The sequence below is a fragment of the Solanum stenotomum genome, chromosome 11, assembly GCF_019186545.1.
Source record: "Solanum stenotomum isolate F172 chromosome 11, ASM1918654v1, whole genome shotgun sequence".
Classification (NCBI taxonomy): Eukaryota; Viridiplantae; Streptophyta; class Magnoliopsida; order Solanales; family Solanaceae; genus Solanum; species Solanum stenotomum.
Genome location: NC_064292.1, coordinates 48,193,076 through 48,217,715, shown reverse-complemented (window position 1 = coordinate 48,217,715; position 24,640 = coordinate 48,193,076). Strand labels below are relative to the sequence as shown.

General features: G+C 34.6%; 3 protein-coding genes across 4 annotated transcripts; 2 read left to right on the top strand and 1 right to left on the bottom strand.

The window, feature by feature from the left end:
* The first annotated feature begins 1,793 nt into the window (after nucleotides 1-1,793).
* LOC125844532 (probable pectinesterase/pectinesterase inhibitor 51) lies at nucleotides 1,794-3,859 on the top strand. The gene is made up of 2 exons (XM_049523842.1): nucleotides 1,794-2,840; nucleotides 3,082-3,859. The coding sequence occupies exons 1-2, from the start codon at nucleotides 1,850-1,852 to the stop codon at nucleotides 3,768-3,770; spliced, it is 1,680 nt and encodes a 559-aa protein (XP_049379799.1). The 5' UTR covers nucleotides 1,794-1,849; the 3' UTR covers nucleotides 3,771-3,859.
* Nucleotides 3,860-5,752: 1,893 nt separating this feature from the next.
* On the top strand, nucleotides 5,753-10,136 carry LOC125844630 (uncharacterized). Its single transcript, XM_049523942.1, has 6 exons — nucleotides 5,753-5,830; nucleotides 7,782-7,867; nucleotides 8,290-9,012; nucleotides 9,215-9,433; nucleotides 9,517-9,641; nucleotides 9,749-10,136. The coding sequence occupies exons 1-6, from the start codon at nucleotides 5,795-5,797 to the stop codon at nucleotides 10,048-10,050; spliced, it is 1,491 nt and encodes a 496-aa protein (XP_049379899.1). The 5' UTR covers nucleotides 5,753-5,794; the 3' UTR covers nucleotides 10,051-10,136.
* Nucleotides 10,137-14,085: 3,949 nt separating this feature from the next.
* Nucleotides 14,086-18,993, bottom strand: LOC125844389 (probable Histone-lysine N-methyltransferase ATXR5). 2 transcript variants are annotated; one of them, XM_049523699.1, is made up of 6 exons: nucleotides 18,297-18,993; nucleotides 18,129-18,209; nucleotides 15,289-15,512; nucleotides 15,085-15,185; nucleotides 14,783-14,995; nucleotides 14,086-14,576 (listed from the first exon to the last, which is right to left on the bottom strand). In XM_049523699.1, exons 1-6 carry the CDS (start codon nucleotides 18,691-18,693, stop codon nucleotides 14,417-14,419), a joined length of 1,176 nt encoding a protein of 391 aa, XP_049379656.1. In that variant the 5' UTR covers nucleotides 18,694-18,993; the 3' UTR covers nucleotides 14,086-14,416. The 2 variants fall into 2 exon arrangements, with proteins under 2 accessions (XP_049379656.1, XP_049379655.1); XM_049523698.1 differs by having other exon boundaries at nucleotides 15,289-15,515; nucleotides 18,297-18,952.
* Between the last annotated feature and the right edge of the window lie 5,647 nt (nucleotides 18,994-24,640).

Below are 24,640 nucleotides of genomic sequence, written 5' to 3'. Positions count from 1 at the left end.
GATATTTGTGTATGAAGACAAATTCAAATTCACTCGTGAAACATCGAGATAAAAGCTCGTAATGTCTCTAACATGTTGTAGAGAATCTCATCTATTGTTTGTTTAAAGGAAACTAATTTATGCATAAGAGTTTATCAAACACCAAATTGGGACGCATGACTTAGAGTTCTTGTTGCATCGTAAACCTTATAGAATCATACAAATTCCAAATTTCCAAAGTTCCATTCTACTATCTGTTTTGGTGTGTGTTTTTAGAGAGGGTCTTTATTGGTGTTTAGGGTTAAAAAAGTGTCTGTTTTGATGCCAGACTCTCCATTTGTCACATCCATCTTTTGACCACCTTACAATGCAATTACAGACATAGGCGTATGCAAGAGGGTGTTATTGGGTTCACGTGAACCCATATTTCCCTCTGAAATCATATATAATAGTTTATATTTTTAACTTTTTGATAAATATAAATGTGTGAATCCACACTCGAAGTATCATATAATGCTACGATGATTGGGTGCACCTCTTAGTGAGGTTAGAAATTTGAATTTTATATCTATCTTATTTTATTTTTCTTTCTAAAATCGAGTAACACATCTCTAAGTGATTATTGATAATACTTTTGACATTTTAATTAATTAAGCATTTCAACTTTGAAATTTTAAAATTTTAATTATTTTCTAAATATCAAATCGATTAAATCCACCTTTTCAATAATAGTGTACCCTTTTATTTCAAAATCCTATTCTGATTACCATTAAGTATAGCACATAGTGAGGTGAGCTTATTATTATTTTATTTATATCTAAGAGAAGAAGTCAAACATAGTTTGCTACAATTTTTTATAATAAAGTCATGCAAATACTTACAAGTAAGAAGATTGTCTGAATGTTCAAATAAAGTACTCCACTCTCCCTCCTCATTACTTGTCTATTTTTTAAAAAAAATTATTTTTAATTATTTAATTATTTTAATAAATTAAAAAAAGATAAATTTATTTATTTATTATATCCTCAATTAATTACTTTAAAAAAGATAGAATTTCTTGAAATTTTTAAATTTTTTAATTCACCACTTTATAATTAATAGAGATAAAATGATATACGCACTATTTTAATAATTATTTTCTTAATACGTGTGTCAATTAAAAAATAGACAAATAATTAATAACACGAATAAAAGATAGGAAGCATTAATTAGAACCGACACCTTTAAGAAGAAGATTCCATAAACACCACCTTCCAAAGCATCCCGTGAACTTCCTCCAAACCGTGACTTGTAAGAGTGCTCAATCATTTTTCGTCTTTGATCAAAGTTTATATAATTTAAATTTTGAAAAATGAAAAAATATCATATAAATAAAGATAGAAGGGATATGAAATCTTTTAGTTATAGAAACATTTATGAATAAAATAAAAAATTTAAAGTAAAAATACTTTTTAATAAATAATTTTTCGGAATAAACTAATAAGAAAATAGTACAACACAAATATAGATATATCTCTCTATTTCATTTCATATGTCAATTAATGTCATATTCAAATAATAATTGAAACACAATCAACCGTATGTAATTACAATTTTCAAAAATTATTTATAGAAAATATTGTCATACGAAAATGAAATGGGGGAAATGTATATTAATTACTTATATCTTATATTCCATACCTATGACATACCATCTTTTGCCATCCAATTAAATGTACTTGCCTTATCTAAAACTAACCCTCCAACGGCCAATTTACTCACGTAAACCATACACAACAGTCAACACAACAAAAAACACCATTTCAATTACCTATACATAATCCAATCCATATCATAATTTCACAAAAAAAAATCTTCTCATTTCTACACAATGATATCTCAATATTTTTCTCTAACATTCTTCTATCTTTTCCTTTTCTTCTTCTTCTCTTTTTCCGAACCTCATTCGTCGGAAAATTCAGTAACACCTATTTCCCTCCCTCCTTCTCCTTCTCCGTCTCCGTCTCCGAACAAAATTCCAATTGAAATCCAATTAGCTTGTAAAGCCTCAAAGGACCCACCAACATGCGAATCCTCATTAACGGAACTTTCACACATTCCGTCAAATCTAACGGCGTTACAAATCATCCTCTCCGCATTGAGCGTTTCATCTCAGAATCTCACTAGTGCTCAATCAATGGTGAAGAACCTCCTCGACTCCGCCGGCGCCGGCGACGCCAATCTCACCGTCGCCGCGAAAAATTGTTTACAAGGATTCGGTAATTCGGCGTACAGGCACAATCTGACGGCTGCCGCATTGCCACGTGGCGAAATCAAGGACGCTCGAGCATGGATGAGCGCCGGTTTGGGATACCAAATCGGCTGCTCGTCGAATTTACTGAGAGTAAACGGAACCCTTCCGGTGGCCAAAACGTTAGAGGTGATGAAAGGTTTAATTGGATTTACTACAAATGCGTTATGGATGATGGTGAATTATGATATTCACGGGAATGAAACCGGGTCGTGGGCCCCACCTAAAATGGAGCGAGACGGGTTTTGGGAAGTCGGGTCAGGATCCGGATCCGTGTTTGGGTTTAGAGGTGGGGTTCCATCGGGTTTGAGCCCGAATGTGACGGTTTGTAAAGATGGTAGTTGTGATTACAGGATGGTGCAAGAAGCGGTGAATGCAACCCCAGATAATTTGGGACCCGGGAAGTTTGTGATATGGATCAAAACCGGGTTGTATGATGAGATAGTTCGGGTACCCTTGGAGAAGAGAAATGTGGTGTTTTTAGGTGACGGGATGGGTAAAACCGTCATTTCAGGATCGTTGAGTGTTGGCCTAATACCTGGAATGTCCACTTATGAATCTGCCACCGTTGGTAAGTGAATTATAGTTTATTACATATAAAATTGTCACATACATTAAAACGAAGGCCGGCAAGAAAATTATTAGGAGTCAACTTGTAGTTGATATTTTGTCTCTTTTGTTGTTGTTATACTGTTTTGTTCGCTAATAAGCTAGGCAAATGACATGGTTGGCTTAAAAAAAACAAAAAGTTTCACAAGTGATATTTAACGTCTGATTGATGAATTAATCTACGTTTTTTTTTTCTAAAACAGGAGTAAGTGGTGATGGATTCATGGCTAGTGGTTTAACAATCCAAAACACAGCCGGTATTGGGGCCGGACAAGCAGTAGCTTTCCGGTCTGATAGCGACCATTCAGTAATCGAAAACTGTGAATTCCTTGGCAATCAAGACACACTCTACACACAATCGTTACGACAGTACTATCAATCATGTCGTGTTCAGGGGAACGTAGATTTTATTTTTGGTAACGCGGCAGCATTCTTCCAGGACTGTGAAATTCTAGTCACTCCCCGGGTACTCAACCCCGAAAAAGGTGAAACTAATGCAGTAACTGCTCATGGTAGATTAGACCCTGGACAATCAACAGGATTCGTATTTCAAAATTGTTCAATCAACGGAACGAAAGAGTACATGAATTTGTACCATAGTAACCCGAATTTGCACAAAAATTACCTCGGAAGGCCTTGGAAGGAGTATTCCAGGACGGTTTTTTTGAATTGTAATTTAGAAGTTTTGATCCGCCCTGAGGGCTGGATGCCATGGAGCGGCGAGTTTGCTCTCGCGACGCTCTATTATGGTGAATTTAAAAGTAGTGGTGATGGAGGTAATGTAACAGGAAGAGTGCCATGGAGTAATCAAATTCCAGGTGAACATGTTGAGTCTTACTCAATAAAGAATTTTATTCAAGGGGATAAGTGGATACCTCCATCTTCTTGTTAAAAAGGCACTTCTCTAGGTTTTTACAAATTATTGAATTTTTATACATAAATTTAGGGTCCATATGGACATGATTTCAAGTCTCAATTTGAAATTAGATTGCTTAATTTGAAGTTGAAATTTTATTTGAGCATGTTTTTTTTTTGTTTATATATAAACATGAAAACCTCATAATTAATGAAAATTATCAAAACTTCTCCGACTTTTACAAAATCTTACAAATAAGTAAACTATTCATAAACAAGGTATCGAAATGACCCAAGACGACATAGCGTTGAATTAATAAATCACATATCGATCTTCATGTTTTTCTAATTATAAATAGGGGCAGAGTGAGTTTAGGCCTTTGGCGAATTTTTTTTTTATGTATATAGTAGATGTTGATACTCTTCAACTAGTTTGTCACCTATTCATATTTTGAACCCCTTAATGAAAGTTCTACTTTTACTACTGCTTATGAATAAATATTTGTGGTTGAATGTTATTACATTTAGATTTCGGCATAACAAAGCTTGCACTGTCTTTTCGCATTTAGGCGCACAGCGTGCCATTGGTAATGATTCTACTACGGTGCCAAAATTTCGCAAGCTGATCCTAAGTAACTTTTAAATACATATAATGTTACAAAGATTCATTGGTTCAATAGATCGGCAATAACTAGCTATTTTTTAAATAAAATTTCTCACATGGTATGGCTAATCTGTTCACATTAAACATGAATTCATTTGTTGTAGAAGTTAAATTATATATCGGTCAATTTTTATGTATTTTTAAAAAATTGAAATCACAATTTGAAATTTCAAATCCTACTTTTCGAATTAAAATGATATTTAAAAATCATGACAAAATGAAGTTAAAATTTATAAACAAATGCTAATTTGAAATTGAACTCTTAAATTTTATATCAAATTTCTAGTTATAATCCATATTGAAAATGCTGAATCCAAATGAAACTACAAATTCACTAAACTTGTAGATATAGATTGAATACTGAATTCCTTTAATTGGAAAAAGTACATAATTATCCACAAAAATTAAACATTACCCTCTTTAGAAATAGTAGTAATAGTTTTCGGTCTAATTAAGAGGGTGTTGGATTGACTTAAAAATTGGTAAAACCTACTTTTTAAGTTAGTTTTTGACTTTAGAAATGTTTGTCAAATATAAAAATAACTTAAAATAAATTAAAAAGATAACTTAAAATAAGTTAGAAACTGTTTGATAGGGTTAAAAATAACATAAAATAGTTTAAAAGGACTTAAAATAAGTTAAAAAATCAAAAGTAGATCTCCCCCTACTTTTTATTTGTTTGACTTAAAAGTCATTTTAGTTTGATTTTTTATTTTTGACTTAAAATTCATTTAAATTTGACTTTCTATTTTTGACTTTAAAGTCATTTCAATTTGACTTTCTATTTTTGACTTTAAAGTCATTTCAGATTGACTTTTTATTTTTGACTCAAAAGATACTTTTTTAAGTCAATTCAAACGAGCTCTAAGTTTGTTTAATTAGATTACATAATTATCATTTTACCTTTTCGCCCATGAAATAAATCTTTGATAAAAAACAAATACTTTCCTAGGTTAAGTATTACTTACTTGTCATTGTATTGTTCGGATGGTCGTTATTTATTGTATTGTATTGTATCGTTAATTTAAATATTTATTTTTATTGTTATTTAAATTTTATTATATCATCAAATTCATTAATAGAAAACACCGTAAAATCTTGTTTTGTGTAACGATAGATTTAGTGTAATAACATTGTTACTTTAATTTTCTCTTCTTATTTTAAATTTACGTATTATGTTATTTATCTTATTTTATTACCAATCTAGTATTATCATATAAAAGAACTAATTTTATAGACACATTTCTATATTAAGTACTAATAATTTAATTTTAAAATACCTATTTTACCCCTAGACTTGCCCATATTCTTATTTTGGCTCCACTTACTATGTACAACGTCCTTCTCCATTTTCTATAAATACTTGCAACAGCGAGAAAGCAAGCAAGAGGACGCTAATGGATTCTTCTATATCTGCCTCTGCTGCGGCTTCGGTAAAATTTAACTCTTGCATTTTACTTTTTATCTTCTAATTCGTACTGGTTTGATTATTTCGCGTTTGTGAAAAAGTTTTTTTTTTGTTTTGTTTTACTCTCATTTTTTAGTTAACATTTTCAACTTCTTCAATGAAGAAGGGTTTTGAAGGTGAAATCATCAACGGATTGTTATGGGTCTTATGCAAATGCGTATATCTGTGTTGCTCTATCTCTACTTTTTTTAAATTTTGATTTTTGGTTGTTAGTTCATAGTTGTTTGAGATATGGCGAATGGCGAGGATAAATTCTCTGTGTGTGTGTTCTGCTTCTGGATTTTTAGAGTTTTTTGAAGTTTTTGAGGAACCCTTTTTGTTTTTTTTTTAAAGTAAATTTTTTTGTTTAAATTGTTCGATTAGCAAAAAAAAATTCAGTTTTACACCCATTTTTGAGAGTGATGTGTTCCTCAATTTGTTTTTTTTTTTTCTTCATCTGCAATTTTTTTTGCATAAACATGAAAGTGGGATGTAGGGTTTAAGAAATGGTGGGGTGGGGGAGGATATAAATATAAGATATGAGTAGTAAGCAAAAACGGATCAAGGATTTAAAGTTTATGCGTTACTAGATCAACCTCAAGTCAAATACTTATAGATATTTAGTGAATTTCTTAATATAGATACAATAGGTTTGAGTAAAAGCTATTGCATTCCCGAGAACCCATAGGTTCTCTTCTAGATCCGTCCCTGGCAGTAAATGCTTTCACCTCAAACTGCTTATTAATGTTTTAGAAGGTAATGTTGTGGACTTAGAGCTTACTCTTTGGAAGATAACTTTAAAAAAACTCCTTGCTATGTTTTCCTCCTGAAACGTACACCCCAAGTGTCCGAACATATACCCTTGGGGAACCCAACATCCAACAATCAAGGCCTGTACAACTACTTTTGTGCAAGTCTTTAATTAGCCTTATGACCTTCATCATTTCATAACTAACCTCCTTGACTCAAAAGTCCCTTTATCGATCTTAGTTACAAGTTTGAGAAGATTGTAACTCAAAATTGGAACCCAAATATTGCATATTTCTTACTGAGAACAATGTGCGAATGATTTCATAAGGAAATTAATTCTAGAAACAGAGTAGTTATTCTTTATGTCTTCATTCTGTGTACATGAGTAATGAGACTTGTTTATTGAAGAGGTTAATTTTCAATGAGTAATGACTTCTACTTAATTGTCTTCAAAGACTATGTTTGGTTGGACATTGAGTTTAAGAAAGTAAAATGTTCTTGGAATGTTGTGGTCTTAAACAGGCAATGATAGGATGTCGGAATTAAAGAATTTCTAAATGTAGAAATCAACAATCTTTATGAAACAGACTAAAAGGGAAAGTAAGGCACATAAATTGAAATGGAGGAAGTAATAATATTGCTTCCCCCTACCTGTTGAGGTCGGCTTTTTGGTCGAATCTTAATTCATATGATAACCTTTTGACGTATTCCCAGGACTTCTGATTTTGCCATTTGTTTTGTGCAAGATTTAGGAGTTAAATGCCCAACCCGGTTTCATGTATATATGTTTTTTATTCAGAGAAGTGTATTTACTTTCTAGCTAGATGGTTTTCATTTTTACGTTCTAGCGTGATGTCTGGGTTAGTTCATCCTTCCAAACTTCTATGAGTACATCTAAGAAAGAAAAATCAACTTCATAGAACTGTCAATCTAAGGGTCATGCACACAACTCAAGGATTGGATTCTTGTCCAGAGATTTGATCGTGGAGAGGCAATGTGTCATGTTGTTGCAGTCAGATTCTATAGAAATTTAAGGTTTCAGACATTATAACTTATAAGTGTTTGAATTCTATAAGACAAATTCACCAATTTGTCTATCAAAAGAGATAGTTTCATCAGTACATGTTCAACTTATTGTACAATTTCACAATCTTAGTGCTCACTTGTGTTTTCTTTTTCTTTCTCAGAGAACTGTTTGTCTAACATGTGGGGATAAAGGAGATGTCAAGCTTCTTATCTACTGCTCGCAATGTCGTGATTCCGCTGTACACCAGTATGTTTCATCAGTAACTTAATTAATCGTATGCAATATTCTTTATTTTGAGAATGAATTTCAAGTGGATATTAGCAATTGTAATAGCTTAATGTTGGATATAGTTTTTCCTAGGCATTTTAATTATCAAGCAGTATTCTTGCCTAGTAGAAAATCACAATTTTTCTTTTCCCCTTTATGGAGTTAGAAAAAGTACTGATGAATGTTTTAGTCCGTATATTTCTATTCTGTTATCGCATGCACATCTACATGTGCTTCTATTGGCTTCAATATCATGGATATTTTTTGTCTGTATATTGTCGTTCTATTATTGCTACGAGCATCTAAAAATGCCTATATTGACTTCAATATCACTTTACAAGCTCTGAAAAAGATTATTAACTCGACAGGCGTATTTCATTTTGTTTTTCCTTATTCTGCAGCTATTGCCAAGAGAAAATCTCTGCTGATGATGACAATACCGATTGGATATGTTGGGATTGCACTCCCAAAGTTGCTAAGGTTGAGCAGTTCAGAAAGAGTGAACGGATAAGTGAGCGTAAAATCCATGCTTTTGATGTTCGAGCGGAATGGAGAAGAAAGCTTTACCATTGTAAAGTAAAAGCTCTAAGGTTAGATGAGGCGAGACATGACACAAGCGGAGCAGTTCAATCACCTACTGCCCATAGTTCTTTTCACGTTTTGCAAAAGGAGAAGCCTTCATTCATTGATACTAAGAAACACAAAGACATTGGAGAAGAGTGTGCAGATGTATGCTATTCTGAACAGCAAATTGAATCAGTAAAAGCAGGGAACACTCCGCTAGTAGGTAAACGCCAGGAAGCTTATTGTTCAACATTGAACAACGAGGAAGGTGGAATGGTAGAAAGAGCTCAAGTAAGAGGTGACTCTTCTGTGCAAGATTCAAAGAGTACTCAGTCACTTGGTGAAATTGGAAATCAACAAGAGATGAGAAAGTCAAGGAGGAAGTTTGTAGTTCTTGATGATGGCGGTGATTTTGAGGGAGAGGGTGGGGCAATTGGTGGAAATTTTTCTTCTTCATTCCCTGGTGAGCAAAATTTTCCACTCGACACTTTGTATAGTGATCCTCAAGTGGAATCTGCGAATTGTTTGTCTGCACAGCCAGTTATTGATCCCATTTGGAGGTAAAAACTTTAACTTCCACTGCTTTAGATAGGCAATTACCTGTTTCATTTTAGATTTGGGATACCTAAAAAGGCTTTTTCAGTGATTGCAACGAGTAGTTCTTTCTGCTATTGCCTTTCTTCCCAACTTCTTGGTGGGAGGATTCTTTATTGAATTTAGAAAAAAGAATTCTCTATTCACTGTCTTTATTTTTAACTGTAGGGGATGTTTTATCTTCAATACAGAAAGTGAAAGCAGTATTAATATCTTAGCTCATTTGTCAAACAAAGCCTGTGAAAAGGCGTCTATGGCAGCAAATAGGCTTCCTGTGAAACTTGATGTAAAACTTGTGTCCAAGAATGATGTATGGCCGAGGAGTTTCCTGAGGCTGCAACCAACAGACTGCAGTATTGCTTTGTATCTCTTTCCCGAGCTTGAAGAGTAACGTCGTCTTATTATAATGCAGTCATTGAACATTATGATCCTGATGTTCTCGAACCTTATCTATTAATACTGTCTTTCAGGGATGAAAATTCTTATGATGCTCTATTGGAAGATGTTATTGACAATGATCTTGCAATGAGTGCCACAATTGACGACTTGGAGCTTTTGATTTTTTCATCTCGTGTTCTGCCACAGAAACATTGGAGTAAGTGATGAATTTCTGCTTCCCAAGTCTTTATTTTCTCCCATTGAACTGAGATATCAGTTGTATTGTATTCAATCAAACACTTAACAAACCTTCACCTTATACAGGGCTTCGTAGGAAGTACTATTTGTGGGGCGTGTTTAAACATAAGTCGCCCTCACGCTCAAGAATACCAACTTCTAGCGGCATTCAGAATGCAGCTACTAGCGATCTCCCAAATGAAGTCGAAGGTGCAGATACAGGTAGTTCTCAGGACCAGAGTTTCCCAAGTCCCTTGAGCATACTGAAAGATGTGAATTCTGGCAGTCCTCCGGGTCGCCTCCCAAGTCCCTTGAGCTCCTGTTGTAACAGTACCTCTACAAAAGATTCTCCTTGCCATCATGAGAGAGTAGACTCAATAAAGGGGTAGGCTTCTCGCCTTTTTTTTTATAGCTATACAACCCTCCGTTGGTGACGGCCAGACAAAGGAGATAGCTCATATTTTCGTGGTAAAATATTACAATGGTTGAAAAACTTAGTGTTATATTGCAAACTTCTCAAAGTTCTTCATTGTAGGTGTTTGCATAATGTAAACTTTTAGATGGAAGTTTATTCTTTAGAGATGAACCCAAACTCATGGATATGTAATAGTTCCAGCATTACAAATCCCTACATTAATAAGTACTCCTTTTGTTTCTGATTACTTGTTCATTTTTAAATTGACACACCTATTACCATTTTAATCTTATTATTTATCATAAAACTTAACATTTTCAAGAAGTTTTAACTTTTTTTAAAGTAATTAATTAAAGGTATAATAGGTAAAAGAAAGTTGTCCTTTCTTGATTTGTCTAAATGGACAAGTAAAAAAGAAAAATTAGACAAGTAATTACTAATTACGGACAGAGGGAGTACGAAACGATCCCTCGACGCCTTGAGTAAAAGGCATGTAATGTACTTTGGAAGTTTCGAAGGCTACGAGCCTACGACTATTATTCTTGGTGCATCAAATATATTGATGACTTCCCACAAGTAGTTGTCACATTTTCTTCTTCTCTTATTAGGATCAGAGCCAGATAAGATCAAGGGGTTCATTCAAATTCCTTTTAATGGAAAACTACACTATTTATATATGTTGTTGAACTCTCTTTAACTTCTTCGTGTATTTAATTTTCCATACATGGTCACCTTTAGATCGAATGAAACACAAATGATCTTTCATACCAAACGTCGTTGAATTTGAATGGTGACCCTTCAAACGTTTTAATGAGCAAATACAAGAAACAAATCAAATTAATTCAGTTACACACAAATCTTATCTCTATCATGAAGGTAGAGAGGTTTCCAACAGACTCTCGACTCAAGGAAAAACAGTTTGAAGCAACACGACAAAATAAATAATTGAGGTCAAGAAGTCATGACAAAATACTAAAAAAAACATGACAAATCATTCTAAACAGTAATTACAATAAAATAATACTATAATCAAAATGCTAGAAACAACCATAATCGTGGACCAAGAAACTATAACAATAATACTACGACTACTAGTATGGAAGGGTAAGCGAGAGAACGTTGTACTACCAATTAACCATCTATCCTAATTTATATCATCCACGACCTCATATCTATTGTAAAAAAAAAAAGATTATGAAGGGGGCAAACAAAATGTCAAATCAATTAGCTGATAATAGAGTTGTTTTAGACAAACAAATTAGAAGCTATGTGTTATAGTACCTCTATGCATAGTTTCTAAGATACACTACTCTTTTCAACCTAAAAAATACGGTAAGATGTGAATAGAATAGTAGACTAATATGAAACGGATTTGATCAATGAGATCAAAGGGAGAAATCCAAGTCTTAAACAGACAGAACAACAACAACATATCCAGTGTAATCTCATAAGTGGGGTTTGAAGAGGGTAAAATATACCTTATCTCTACCTTTGTAGGGTAGAGAGACTTTTTCTGGTAAACCTTCGTCATTGCAATGTATGATATAAGGACAATGCATTTCAATGAAACAAAAGCAAAACTTAGAGTGTACAAGACTAAAGTAACTTTGTTTGTTTCCTTCTTTGGTAAGGAAAGAAAGTAGCCACAAGTGAGCAGTACCATGGAAAGTGACAGAAAACAAGCCTAATGGAAAACAAGAAAGTAATCTATGTTGGTTGTGAGAAGTCGTCAAGTCCTAATGGTGTGAGACCTTTTAGGGGAAATCGTGTGGGTTCGATCCAAAAATGGATAGTATCACACCATGTAAAGAGTCTCTTTGAATTAGCTTAGCCCATATGAAAGCCTGTGGTGCGACTGGACATGCATGGAGATGGTGTTGAGTAACTCTTATATTACCACCCATGAAGAGTTAAGAAACAAGTCAAACGGAGAGTGATGAAGAGATGGAGACAGGACTTGAAACGTATGAGTTTGGGATTTTAGTCATTTTATGCGACTAGGTTATAAATTAATAGTTTATGCATATTCAACGGATTTTTTTTCTTTTTTTTGATAACCATGGTGTCCAGGCCAACTTGCGCGCACCTCGACTAATTCCACGGGATACCTGCCACTTCTCACCAGCAAACAGATACCAGGTAACTCTGTCCACTAAAACTAGAACAGACAGAAAGAAATCACCTAGTATTTTTGTCTCTACTGAGATTTGAACCTGAGGCATTCATGGTTCTCAACCCACTTCATAATTCAATGGATTTGTTAACGCAATATAGGATTTGAACCAAAGTCACTAGGTTCAACCGAACATATAATCTATACACTAGCTCCGCCCCTGGAGTGATGGCATGAACATGATAGTTTACTACCTTTGCCCATCCATCTCCAAAGTAGCTCTCATGTTATGGCATGTGAAGAGCTGAAAAACAAGCCCACTAGATTGTGATAGCATGGGTTGGTTTACTATTTTTGTCCCATCCACTGATTGGTTTACTACATGTATTCATAGCTTGGAAACATATACACAAGAAGAAGCGTATGGGCTTTGGTGGCCATACATACTCAGATGAATCTTAGTGATAGGTCATGTGGTAATTAGTTCAAGAGGTAGATTGTTGAGTACGCGAACAAAGTCTCACATTGGAAATTGATAAGAAACGAAAGCTACACATGAGGTGTAAAGATACTTCTAAAGGTGTAAGACCTTTTGGAAAAATCTGTGCAGACTTTACTCAAAGCAAAGCAGTATCAGACCATGTTAAGAGTGTTTTTGGGCTGACTTAGTCCAACGGCTCAAAACTTACCCGTTAAAGTGAGATGAGAGTCCCAGAAAAGACGTCAAATAAAATTTTGCCAGTGGTAACAAATATTGCAGAAGAATCTAAGGTCATAAGAAATTATATCTCTGATCCAAATTGTATGGATGTTCAATGCAAGACAAAGCTGTGAACTGTGATAGAAGTTAACTAAGGCCAAAATGGTACACATGCCATCTAAATACGAGCTATGTTGCTAGGACTCTCCAAAAATACTCCGCGCTTGTGTCAGATCCTCCAAAAAGGATCTGACACACACCTAGCAGTATTTTTGGAGAGTCTAAGAAACATAGGTAATGAATTCTACTATTTGGTGAAGCTAAAAAGTGGTGATTGCAGCAAGATCAAGTTTTTGGAAGGTAACTGGTTGGAACCTGTTCCACTTAAAGACACTTGAACTGAACATTATGGTCTAGTTAACTTACAAGGATGTACCACTGCAGAGAGTAGAAATGGAATTTTATGACCTGCTTTACTTGGATATCCACATGTGCCACTATGTTGCTCGGACTCTTCTAAAATACCACCAAGAGTGGGTCAAATCCTCCAAAAGCTATGCATTTTTGGAAGATCTGACACGGGTGCAACAACATTTGTGAAGGATCCGAGCAACATAATATGTGAGGCATGCTTCACACAAGAAAACTTACAGAAAAGGGCACCCTGGAAGGTTGACAAAGACAGTATAATGAAATCACTGGATGATATATGGTCAGAGTAACCTCATGCATTCCATGGACTGACTGGAAGAAGTAAATTAGAAGAATCTTTTGAAGGAAGAACTGGTCTTGAACATAGTGTAAACTATAAATGGTTACCAAGTTTAGATTTTTGGTGCAAAATGTACAAGTTACTTAAATGGTTTTGACACAATAATGAACTTTGTTGATCTAAGATACTCAGAAGGAAGTTTAGTCTTGTAAAACTTGTCAATCACATAATGATACTCAAAGGGCAGTAACCTCCCACTACGCTCGAGGCCGGGAAGGGCCGGACCACAAGGGTTTATTGCGCATCCTTATCCTTACCTTGCATTTCTGCAAGAACCTATTTCCATAGTTCGATCATGTGACCTCCTAGTCACATGGAAACAACTTTACTAGTTACGCCGCAGCATTCAAAAGGTAACCAGACAAAGATGCTTTTACATTAATGACCAAAAAATAGTCAAGAACGGACAATAAAAGACAGAAGCATGCTATAATAGTCACCTCTAAAATTCTGTAAAACAGATGCATTTTTGTTCTCAAAGCAATTACATAGGGCTAAGGTCTACATATGTCAATGTATAACTGAAATTAACAAAGTTACCTAGTAACTTAAATCTCCAAAACTCTTCGGACTTTGACCAAAATTTTCTGCTGTGGTGTATCTACCTCCATCTAAATGACCAACATTCACCTTGACACTTTGATAAATCAAGAAAAGGAAAAGGGAAAAAAGGTTTTGATCTGAACTAGTTGTATAGTTATGAAGAAGAAAGATCTCCTGATCCTAGGCTCACTAGGAAAGCTACATATGATAATTTAAACAAAATGATGTGTTGGATATTCATGCTCATATCCATTGTAATCATAGTACAGCCGCTCTCCCTTAGCAATATCACGAATTGCAACCAAAAGAACGTGGCATGCGCCCTTTACACTGTATCTCACGCATTTCAGGTTCTGCTTCTTCTTACCCTCCCTGCAAAAATTGGAATAGTCTCAAGAACAGTAGGTTGGTTACTATAAGATCTCTTGATATGAAAGTTTAGACATTCTGAAATTGATTGTTGGGGGTTGGTTGAGCATATCATAAAAAGCATAGACTTTAGAAAGCCACGATTTATGGAGGAGAAAAGATGGACAAAGATCGAGTTTAAGAAGGCAAGATTGAGGTTACTAGCTTACGGTGAATGGTTATTTATGCCATTGATAAACCGAGAAATGTTTCCCCTCTTATCAGGACAGATAACAAGACTTTTTGATGGGTCTCTTGCTAAAAGAAGGGTCATCATGCTATCACAATCATCCTCCTGCCGATTCCTGATATAATCCACATCGCCTGTATATTCTGCTAATATTGTCAAGTCCTTTATAGGCCCATCAGCTTCTACAGTATAGCTGCATTAATAAGATGCATTAGATTTCATGTGCAAATACAAAACAAACAGACAAGAAACTCACAAGCAATCTGAGGTAACTAGGCATACCCTTCACGAGAATCAAAAACAACCATGAGAGGAGGGCATTCCCCTCTTTTATACATAGCTCTACACTGCTCCAGGGTTTCAGTATCTTCTTTTGAGAGAACCTATAACAAAAGGAAAAAATTACATGGTGAAGTATGAGCTAACACCTTATAACATTGAAAGAGCAATAGAATAGACCGACTGACTGTGGGACCAAGAGCAAACCTGCATTCCACCACTTTCAAACTTGGCACTATTAGCAGATTTACGAGCCATGCCAGGCATGTAAGTTAGTTCATCGCTGAATTCCATATCGAGAGCTGTCAGTGCAGAAGCAAGAGATGCCATTTGAACTAACCTCCTGTGAGGATCTTCTGTTGGAACATATAGTGATAGCCTTCTGCGTCTCTTGTGGAAAACTAGTGAACGCTTCCGACGTTTTCTGATATCTACTGGCAATGTCGACAGGGAAAAATGGAAAATCAGAAACTAACGACACCTTCTTTTAAAATTTTCAAGGAGATAAATTCACTAGCTTGCAATGGATTACAAGGATCTGGTAGCAAAATATATCTAGGGAAATCTCTGAGATTAGAAAGCGAATCTACTCACAATAAAATGTAAATTCTCTTTAATACAAGTCATAAATATACATTCTTAAAAACAGAATGACCAAAAATTGCAGCATATAACTCAATATCAGGAAAATAGAAAAAGAAAACCAAGGGAGTAACCAGTGTTGTGAAAGGCGATCGCCTCGTTGCCAATGGCGAGAGGCGAGGCGACCCTTCATCGCCTATTCGCTTTGTGGCGAGGCAGACCCTTGTCGCCTTTTATCACCTTTCGCCGTCCAAAACACTGGGAGTAACGCACCCAAGGGCGTGACCTAGTGGTCAATGAAGTGAGTCGAGAATCATGAGGTCTCAAGTTCAACTATCAACAAAGGCTAAAACACTAGGTGATTCCTTCTCATCTATCCTAGCTTTGGTGGACAGAGTTACACGGTACTTGTTGTTGGTGAAAGGTGACAGGTATCTGGTAGAATTAGTCGAGGTGCGAGAAAGTTGGTCTGGACACCACAGTTATTAAGAAAAAACGAGTAACTCATCTTAGTTTCAAATGAAATATTGGTGTATAGATCTTCCTAGACAAGTAACACAAGAACAGTTCTCACATTATTTGCTAACCTAATCTTGGTGAAAATGGTCTATTTGGATAACACTACGTAGCAAAAAGACAACTAAGGAAAAAGAATAAAGTGCAGCACTGACAAGTAGCTCTTTACTGAATTGTAGCAACAAAATCATATCAGTGATGACAAGCAAAAGTTCATATTTTACCAACAATAGCTAACCAGTGCTATCACACTGCATAGGTATTTGCATGAATGTTTCTAGCAAGCTTAATACTTACCTCATACGTGAGTGGTTTGATCAAAGCATATATTAATTAAGCCTCAATCCAAACTAGTTGCCGGATGTGGAAAAATTAGAATGCTTTTGTGCAAAAATTTGATCAAGCACATCGTCATTGAGACAGATAATTATTAAATTCCTTTCTTATGTGCACAAGTATAACTCTATCACAATGGCAACAGTCACTTTTAAGGACATTAAAACATTTAAGAAAGTGATCTTTTGTTAATTAAACCTTACTTAGCTTGAATTTTTTTCTGAAAGAAGAAACATTTTGTGTTCAAAATCCAATTTCCTCATTAAGAAAGTAATGACTAAGTAAGATACAATTGAACAACCTTAATGTCCTACCAAACGACTGCAGAAAAGAAAGGCAGGTATTGTTAGATGGAGTTATCTGTTAACTAATGAGTTATCCAATTCAATGGATAAATTAAGAGAAACTTCTGGTTCATTAAAATAATTCAGAAATTACTCGATTATTAATTATTTTGCGAGTAACTTCAGATTATCAAATGGCATCTGACAAAAGCTATACTGCAAAGACAGAAAGACAAGTTATTAGCAAAACACATTTGATCACAATGATAAGTTAACTGCAGGATGTTGATTTTACCATCAAATTTCGAGATAATGAATGTTGAACCTAAACATCAAGTTCACTAAACTCGTTGATCCACCAACTTGAAACTAAATATGGAAACAAAAGATAATAATTGGAAAACGTCAATCTATATCAAAAGAGCAAGCAGGAAATGAACTCTAGCAACTAAAACATAAATTACATAAATTGGAAAAGATAAAGAAACACTCACTACTATATAAAGGGATGATCTTGCACTTACCCAAAAAGATAAAGAAACACTCGCTACTATATAAAGGGATGATCTTGCACTTCCCCGAAAAGATAAAGAAACACTCGCTACTATATAAAGGGATGATCTTGCACTTCTCTGAAAAGATAAAGAAACACTCGCTACTATATAAAGGGATGATCTTGCAGCTACCCGAAAAGATAAAGAAACACTCGCTACTATATAAAGGGATGATCTTGCACTTACCCGAAAAGATTAAGAAACACTCGCTAATATATAAAGGGATGATCCTGCACTTCTCCGAAAAGATAAAGAAACACTCGCTACTATATAAAGAGATGATCTTGCACTTCCCCGAAAAGATAAAGAAACACTCGCTAATATATAAAGGGATGATCTTGCACTTCTCCGAAAAGATAAAGAAACACTCTCTACTATATAAAGTGATGATCTTGCACTTCCCCGAAAAGATAAAGAAACCCTCGCTACTATATAAAGAGATGATCTTGCACTTCCCCTCTCTACTTTTAAGAGGGAAAGATTCGTGTCCTTCCCCGCCCCTTGCTTTGAGTATGCTTTTTCTAGTAAAAGAATAACCTCAACTCACGCTTAAGTTTGCGGGCTTAGATTCCTAATCTGCTATATGATTCCTACATCTTCCGCTCTAAACATAAGTTAGCATTACAAAAAGTACAGACATCAATCAATCAGCTCTAGTATAACAAAAGTATACATAGATATCGATCAACCAAAACACCTAAACACTCAGATTGTGATCCCAATTGAGCTTACATTATAACCTTTCCCGATATAAAGATCACATTGTTTCATTTACCTTGAGCAGATAAACATTTCACCACCATTTGACTCTCTTTCTGAATCCGAAAGAAATCAACTATCTTCTTTTGCGAAAAACCTAAACAACATACAAACACATTATGTACATCATTTCGACTCATAATCAATTTTTTTTTTAAATTCATTTCTTTATCATTGTCCATACTTTTGATTATGCGATGTTGATCACCAGAGCAATGAGGACAATGCCATGGTCCAATGGGAACACGAACTACAATCGGACGAAGACATAACATATGAAACCCTTTGTTACATTTATCACACAGCAACAGCTCCTCTGGCCTTTCTCCAGAGCCACATTGTTCACACACAACTTCTCCGTAATCATCTTCTTCCTCCTCCTCCGATTCCTCTTCTTCTTCCACCGGTAACTCCACACGCTTCGCTACTTTCATGATCTCCACCATCGACCTGAATTTCTTCGGCGGAGGCGACACTGACATCCGCGGTCGACGCCGGTATTCAGCTGATGGACGAACTTTCCTTTGAGCTACCGGTCTCGATAAACCCGCCGCCGGCGAAGCAGAGCTGGATGGAGCCATTGATACGAAATGGGGGACAGTATTGGAAATAAATAATTACTCAAATTGGGATGTTAATTTTCAATTTTGAAATTTCATTATTTTTTTTCTCAATAAAATACTCCTTTTATACTTTGTTGCAGAGAGTGTTTATTAGAAGAAGAACCGAAAGAACCCAAAAATGGAAAAACAATGAAAGAGACGATACTCACCCACCCAACAAAACCACCCACCCTGAAACCCCCCTAGGGTGGTAGTAGAAGGGTTGCGGGAAATTATGTGTGTGACGTTAAATGACGTGGCGGGAGGTGATTGCTAAAGTCTAATATGCACCGTTTGAGCACACGGAAATTAATGTGCGCACTATTGTTGGTGGGTGTTTGTTTCTAGTTCTTACACTATTTAGCCGTTAAAAGGGGATTTAGCTCTTTAGAGGAAAGAATGGGGGTAAATGTGCTAGTTTTGATATATAGGTGTTAATTATTGAATGTAATGATAGTTTCAATAATTACTTATTTTGTATGTTGGGTGTGTATTCGGTTTTTTGATTTAGTTTTGCATGTTTTGGGTCGTGACAAAGTCATTTAGCATGCCCTAGGCACAGTGACAGAGCCAGAATTTTAAATACGGGGGTTCAAAATATGAAGAAATAGACACACGAAGTAGTCGAAGGGGGTTCGACATCTACTATATCTACCTAAAAAAAATTATTTTAACCATGTACAAATAATATAATTTTCCGCCGAGGGGGTTCAGATGAACCCCTTATTATAAGGTGGCTCCACCATTGCCTAGGCGTAACATGGCGTATATAACCCCGAGAGGCACTACACAAGCCACTTAGGGGTCATTTGGTATAAAGATTAATAATGCAGGAATTAGTAGTGCAAGGTTTATTTTTATCAAGTGTTTGGTTCATTGTTTCCATCTCATCTTGTGTTTGGATTAAAACTCTATAAAAAGTTTATTTCCAATTATACCATTGAGTTATTATGTAATTGGGTCAAGGTAAAAAATTATCGGATAATATTATTTTTTATGGCCTTCTAACTAGCTATGAGAAGAACAATTTTGTTGTCATGTTTGCTACTTTTCCACTTGAATTATTTGAGGATAAATAATTGTCACACACACATATATTTCAAAAAATTTGAAGATTCCCTGCGCAAATTTCCACTCAAAATAAAATTGTTTGACTCCCGAAAAACGAAAAGTATTACATAAATTGGGACATGAGAAGTATTAATTTCATGTATCAAATATAAAAAATGTATTGATATATTCGATGTATCTAGTATATCTATGTATAAATACATCTATTTGATATCAAAGGTACATGTATCTGATATCAAATTGGTGATGTATATAATGTATATGTGCATAGATACATACTTAGAAGACGAAGAAAAAGAAGATATAGTTATTCAGGTACATGCCCCCTTCAATGACTATTTGATATCAATTATATAGCCATTATAAGTTCATCAAGAGGGCTTGAACCCGAGACTAGTTGGTTAAGGATGAAAGAGTACTAACTACTCCACCACAACCCTTGCTATCCCCCGGTTGAAATCAATGTAAGGAGAAGAGACATTATTGTCTATATCTTTTCCATTGTCTTCATAGAACTGCATTAGTCCACTAATCTTTAGTTGCTCTCTCTTCCTCTTCGAGAGAGAAACACAACACAAAACTAGGAATATGAGTCGAGAGAGGCAAGAGAGGGAGGGTCGGGAGAGAGGCGAGAGAGAAAGAAAGTATTTATGCAATACCTAAGACGTTAGGAGTAGCGTGTGATTGGGTAGTTATTTTAAGGTAGTGTATGATTTAGTAGTTATACTAAAATGTTTGCTTAGTTATGTAGTTTTTGCAAAAAAAAAAAAAAACATTTGTAATACTATGTAGTAACTCGTATATGAGATCTAATCTATGACATTACGGAAAAGGGTCAAAATTGCCCCTGAACTATGAGAAATAGACCACTTATACCCTCCATTATATTTTGGGATCAAAAATACCCCCGCAGTTATCCCAGGAGACCACAAATACCCTCGAGAGTTAACACCCCAATTTTTTAGTGACGTGGCAAGCTACATGGGACTAATCCCTCTACCTAAGCATTGCCAACTAAGATTCACTACAAAAGAACTTGACTTTTAGTGGCGACAAAGTCGCCACAAAATCCCAAAATATTGCCACTAAAGGTTATGAGTGATTTTTAGTGGCGACTAAGGCTCCAACAACCATTCGCTAGTAAAACCTATTTTTTCAACAAAAAAATATGATAATTAATTTTCGATTGCGACTTAATTTTCTAAAATAAATAACTTGCAATATCCATATTAAAAACATCCAATATTATTACGAAAAATAATCAAAATTACTTCTCGATTCAAATCTCCTACTATATATATATAATGCATCATTGTACATTTTATACATTTACATATGACATAAAAATAAAACATATAGTGTCTTCAAACTCCTACTTAATCGATATCATATTTGGTTTTTTAAAAACAATGAAGAAAAAAACACAAAATTAGAATTTAATGTTAAAAACTTTTAGTGACGATTTTATGAGCTTTTGTGGCGACTGTTATTGCCGCTAAAGGTCTAGTTCTTTTGTAGTAAATCCTAGTTGGCAACGCTTAGGTGGAAGGATTAGTCCCACGTGGCTTGCCACGTCAACAAAAATTTGGGGTGTTAACTCTTGAGGGTATTTGTGGTCTCTTAGGATAATAGCAGGGGCATATTTGATCCCAAAATGTAACGAAGGGTATAAATGGTCTATTTCATATAGTTCGGGGGCAATTTTGACCCTTTTTCGATAACATTATATTACTATTTTTTATTTTAACATATTACTCTTTTAGAGCAGATTCAATTGTACATATCATATAGTTAATTTGAGTGATTTTGTTACTTTTTAAAATTAGGGAATATAAATCATATTTAGAAAAATACTTCAAATTATAAATATCATTTGCAAAACGTATATATCACACACAAGTTGTTAAATATCATTTACTGTAAAATGTCTTATGTTTAATCTGAAGTTTATCCAAATAACTCTGATGATAGTGTTAAATTAACCTTATCCAAAAGGATTTTTGAGCATATTTAGTGCAAAAAGGAAATTAGATGATAGTGTTTTTCATTTCATCCCTGAGCAATAAATTTAAGATTCTTAATTGATTAATTTTACATAGAATCAAATGAAAATCTTGTACTCTCCAAATATTTAATTGATGTAGTGAGAAGTTATTATAAGCATGGTCGCATTAGTTTTAGTCACTACAAAAAAACCCCAAATTGCCAACAGATTTTACTAACAACTTAAGTTGGTTAGTATTCTACTAACAAATTACCAACATATTTCTAACTGAATTATATTTTAAAACTTAACAACAAAATTCTAACATATTACCAACCAAAATCTTACTAACTAAGTATTTTAGTTGGTAAATACAGCGGGAAAAAATGGCGCCAAATTTAGCAACATTCTATTAATGGATTACCAACTGAAATATGACTAACGCACACTTTTTGTTGGTAATATTACCAACGAAGTATATATTGGTTGGTAAATATGACAAAAAATTGTTTATATAATTTATTAACATATTACCAATGAATTACTAACCAAACATTTACCAACGGCAAGATTGTGTTGCTAAATTTACCAACCAAATATAAATGTGTTGGTAAATTAGTAACGAAATGTAGTTTGTTGGTAAACTTGCCAACCAATATTCCAATTAGTTGAAAATTTTGCCGACGAATAAAGATTGTAGTTAGTAAATTACTAACATCATTAAAATAGTTGGTAATATACCAACTGATCATTAATCTATTGGTAAAATTTACCAACATATTAATTATTAGTTGGTAATATTACATATGAATGTTTAGTTGAATAGTAACTATTACCAACTGTGATAAAATTTATTGATAAATTATTAATTATAACTTATATTTGAATAGTTGGTAAATTTATCAATTGAAGTGGTAAATCAACGTCTAGTGTTGAGGCTTTCATATTCAGTTTGTGTCGTTAGGCGTTTTAACTTTAAAATTTTAGCCAAAACTTGCCTTTGATCGATATTTTTGGTAAACGTGCTCAGATTAGAACTATGTCAGTGTCATTAGCTTCGAAAGGTCATTTTTTATCTAACAGGAAGGTTGGTTTAAGTTTTGAGGCTTCCGTTTTTTGTTTGTGCCGTTAGGTGTTTTAAATCTTTTGTTTTGGCCAAATTTGACTTTGGTCAATATTTTTGTGAACGTGCTCAGATGAAAATTCTGTCAACGTAATTAACTCCAAAGGTAATTTTTTATCTAATAGGATGGTTGGTTTGGGTTGTGAGGCTTTCATTTTTAGTGTGTGCCGTTAGGTGTTTTAACTTAAAAATTTTGGTCAAAGTTTAACTTATGTCAATATATTTGATAAACGTGTTCAGAGGAGAATTTCGTCAGTGCAGTTAGATGCTGAAGGTCATTTTTGATGTAATATGATAGAGGGTTCGGGTTTTGAGGCTTCCATTTTTAGTTTGTGTCATTAGGCATTTTAACTTTTATGTTCTGGCCAAAATTTCACTCTAGTCAATATTTTTGGTAATCGTGCTCGAATTGAAATTTTGTCACCGCGGTTAGCCATATAAGTTTAGTTTTGGTCTCATACGACGGTTCGTTCGGATTTTGAGACTTTTATTTTCAGTTTGTGTCATTAAGCGTTTTAACTTTTAGCTCTTGGCTAAATTTTGAATTAGGTCAACCTTTTTGGGAAACATGCTCAAATTTGAATTTCATTAGCGCGGTTAGCTCTAGAAGGTCATTTTTCGTCTTATAGGATGGTTGGTTTGGATTTTGAGGTTTTCATATTCAGATTGTACCGTGAGGGGTTTTAACTTTTAACTTTTGGCCAAAATTTGACTTTGCTTAACATTTTTTGTAAACATGCTCTGATGAGAATTTCGTCAGCGCGATTAGCTTTGGAGGGTCATTTTTATATCTAATGGGATGGTTGGTTCAAGTTTTGAGGCTTCCATGTAATGACCCTAAAGGTCATTTTTGGAAATTTTCATAAAATGACCGTTTTACCCCTCCCGATAGTTGCTTGAGTCCTAATTGTTGTATTTTCAAAGTTGGTTTGAAGGAAAATTGATGAAAAGTTGAGTTTTTGGAAAGTTGAGTTTTTAAGAGTTAAAGTTTGGTTAAAAGTGTTATTTCGAGTCATTTGGAGTTTCGAGACTCGACTCGGATTTCTGTCGATTCTAGCAGTTTTAGAATGTTGAAACGGGTCTATGTGAATTTACAGAGTCGAATTTGGAGTTAAAACGAAGATTTGAGGTCCTAAGTTGCAAAAATTGTGAAATTTTGATCAAGAGTTGACTTTGGTCAACAAACGAAGTTCCGGTGCTCGGAATGGAATTCCGAGGGCACCGTTGGATTCAGGGGGTGATTCTAAGTCTAGAATGAGTCTTGGGTGAATTTTTAGACGCCCCGAGTGCGTTTCGAGTTTTTGAGCCTAAAGTTAGTTTATTGACGTCTTATTGGATACCGGGACAAGGAGACCTCGAATTCAAATTCTGACGATTTCATCGAGTCCGAAATGTCATTTTCAAGCTAGTAGCATATTTGGTTTGTGTTCGGGTAGTGCCAAATGAGTTTTGGGTGAACTTTTAAGCTTCTTGGATGTTTTGACACTATTTCAGCAAATTGTGGCAACTAAAGGGTTCATTATTAGTTTTAAAGGTCGAAAAATTATTCCGAAGGTTCTGAAATTTTGAGCATGAATTATAGGACTTATCTGCAAATTTTGGTGCATTTTCGCTAACCCGAGATTGGACTTTTATCGCAAATAAGAAATAATTGTTTACCGAGTAGAAATGATATTTGACTGGGCAAACGAGCATGAAATTGAGCTCCGATTGAACGAGCAGGTCCGTATCATTATTTAAGACATTTA

Excerpts from the sequence above, each read along its gene's own strand:
- LOC125844532 (XM_049523842.1), top strand. The coding sequence starts at position 1,850 with ATGATATCTCAATATTTTTCTCTAACATTCTTCTATCTTTTCCTTTTC. Across the intron at positions 2,841-3,081 it reads TTATGAATCTGCCACCGTTG|GAGTAAGTGGTGATGGATTC; the intron begins GTAAGTGAATTA and ends TTTCTAAAACAG.
- LOC125844630 (XM_049523942.1), top strand. The coding sequence starts at position 5,795 with ATGGATTCTTCTATATCTGCCTCTGCTGCGGCTTCG. Across the intron at positions 7,868-8,289 it reads CGTGATTCCGCTGTACACCA|CTATTGCCAAGAGAAAATCT; the intron begins GTATGTTTCATC and ends CTTATTCTGCAG. Across the intron at positions 9,434-9,516 it reads CTCTTTCCCGAGCTTGAAGA|GGATGAAAATTCTTATGATG; the intron begins GTAACGTCGTCT and ends ACTGTCTTTCAG.
- LOC125844389 (XM_049523698.1), bottom strand. The coding sequence starts at position 18,693 with ATGGCTCCATCCAGCTCTGCTTCGCCGGCGGCGGGTTTATCGAGACCG. Across the intron at positions 15,516-18,128 it reads GAAATGTTTATCTGCTCAAG|TAGATATCAGAAAACGTCGG; the intron begins GTAAATGAAACA and ends CGACATTGCCAG. Across the intron at positions 14,577-14,782 it reads GGCATAAATAACCATTCACC|GGAGGGTAAGAAGAAGCAGA; the intron begins GTAAGCTAGTAA and ends CAATTTTTGCAG.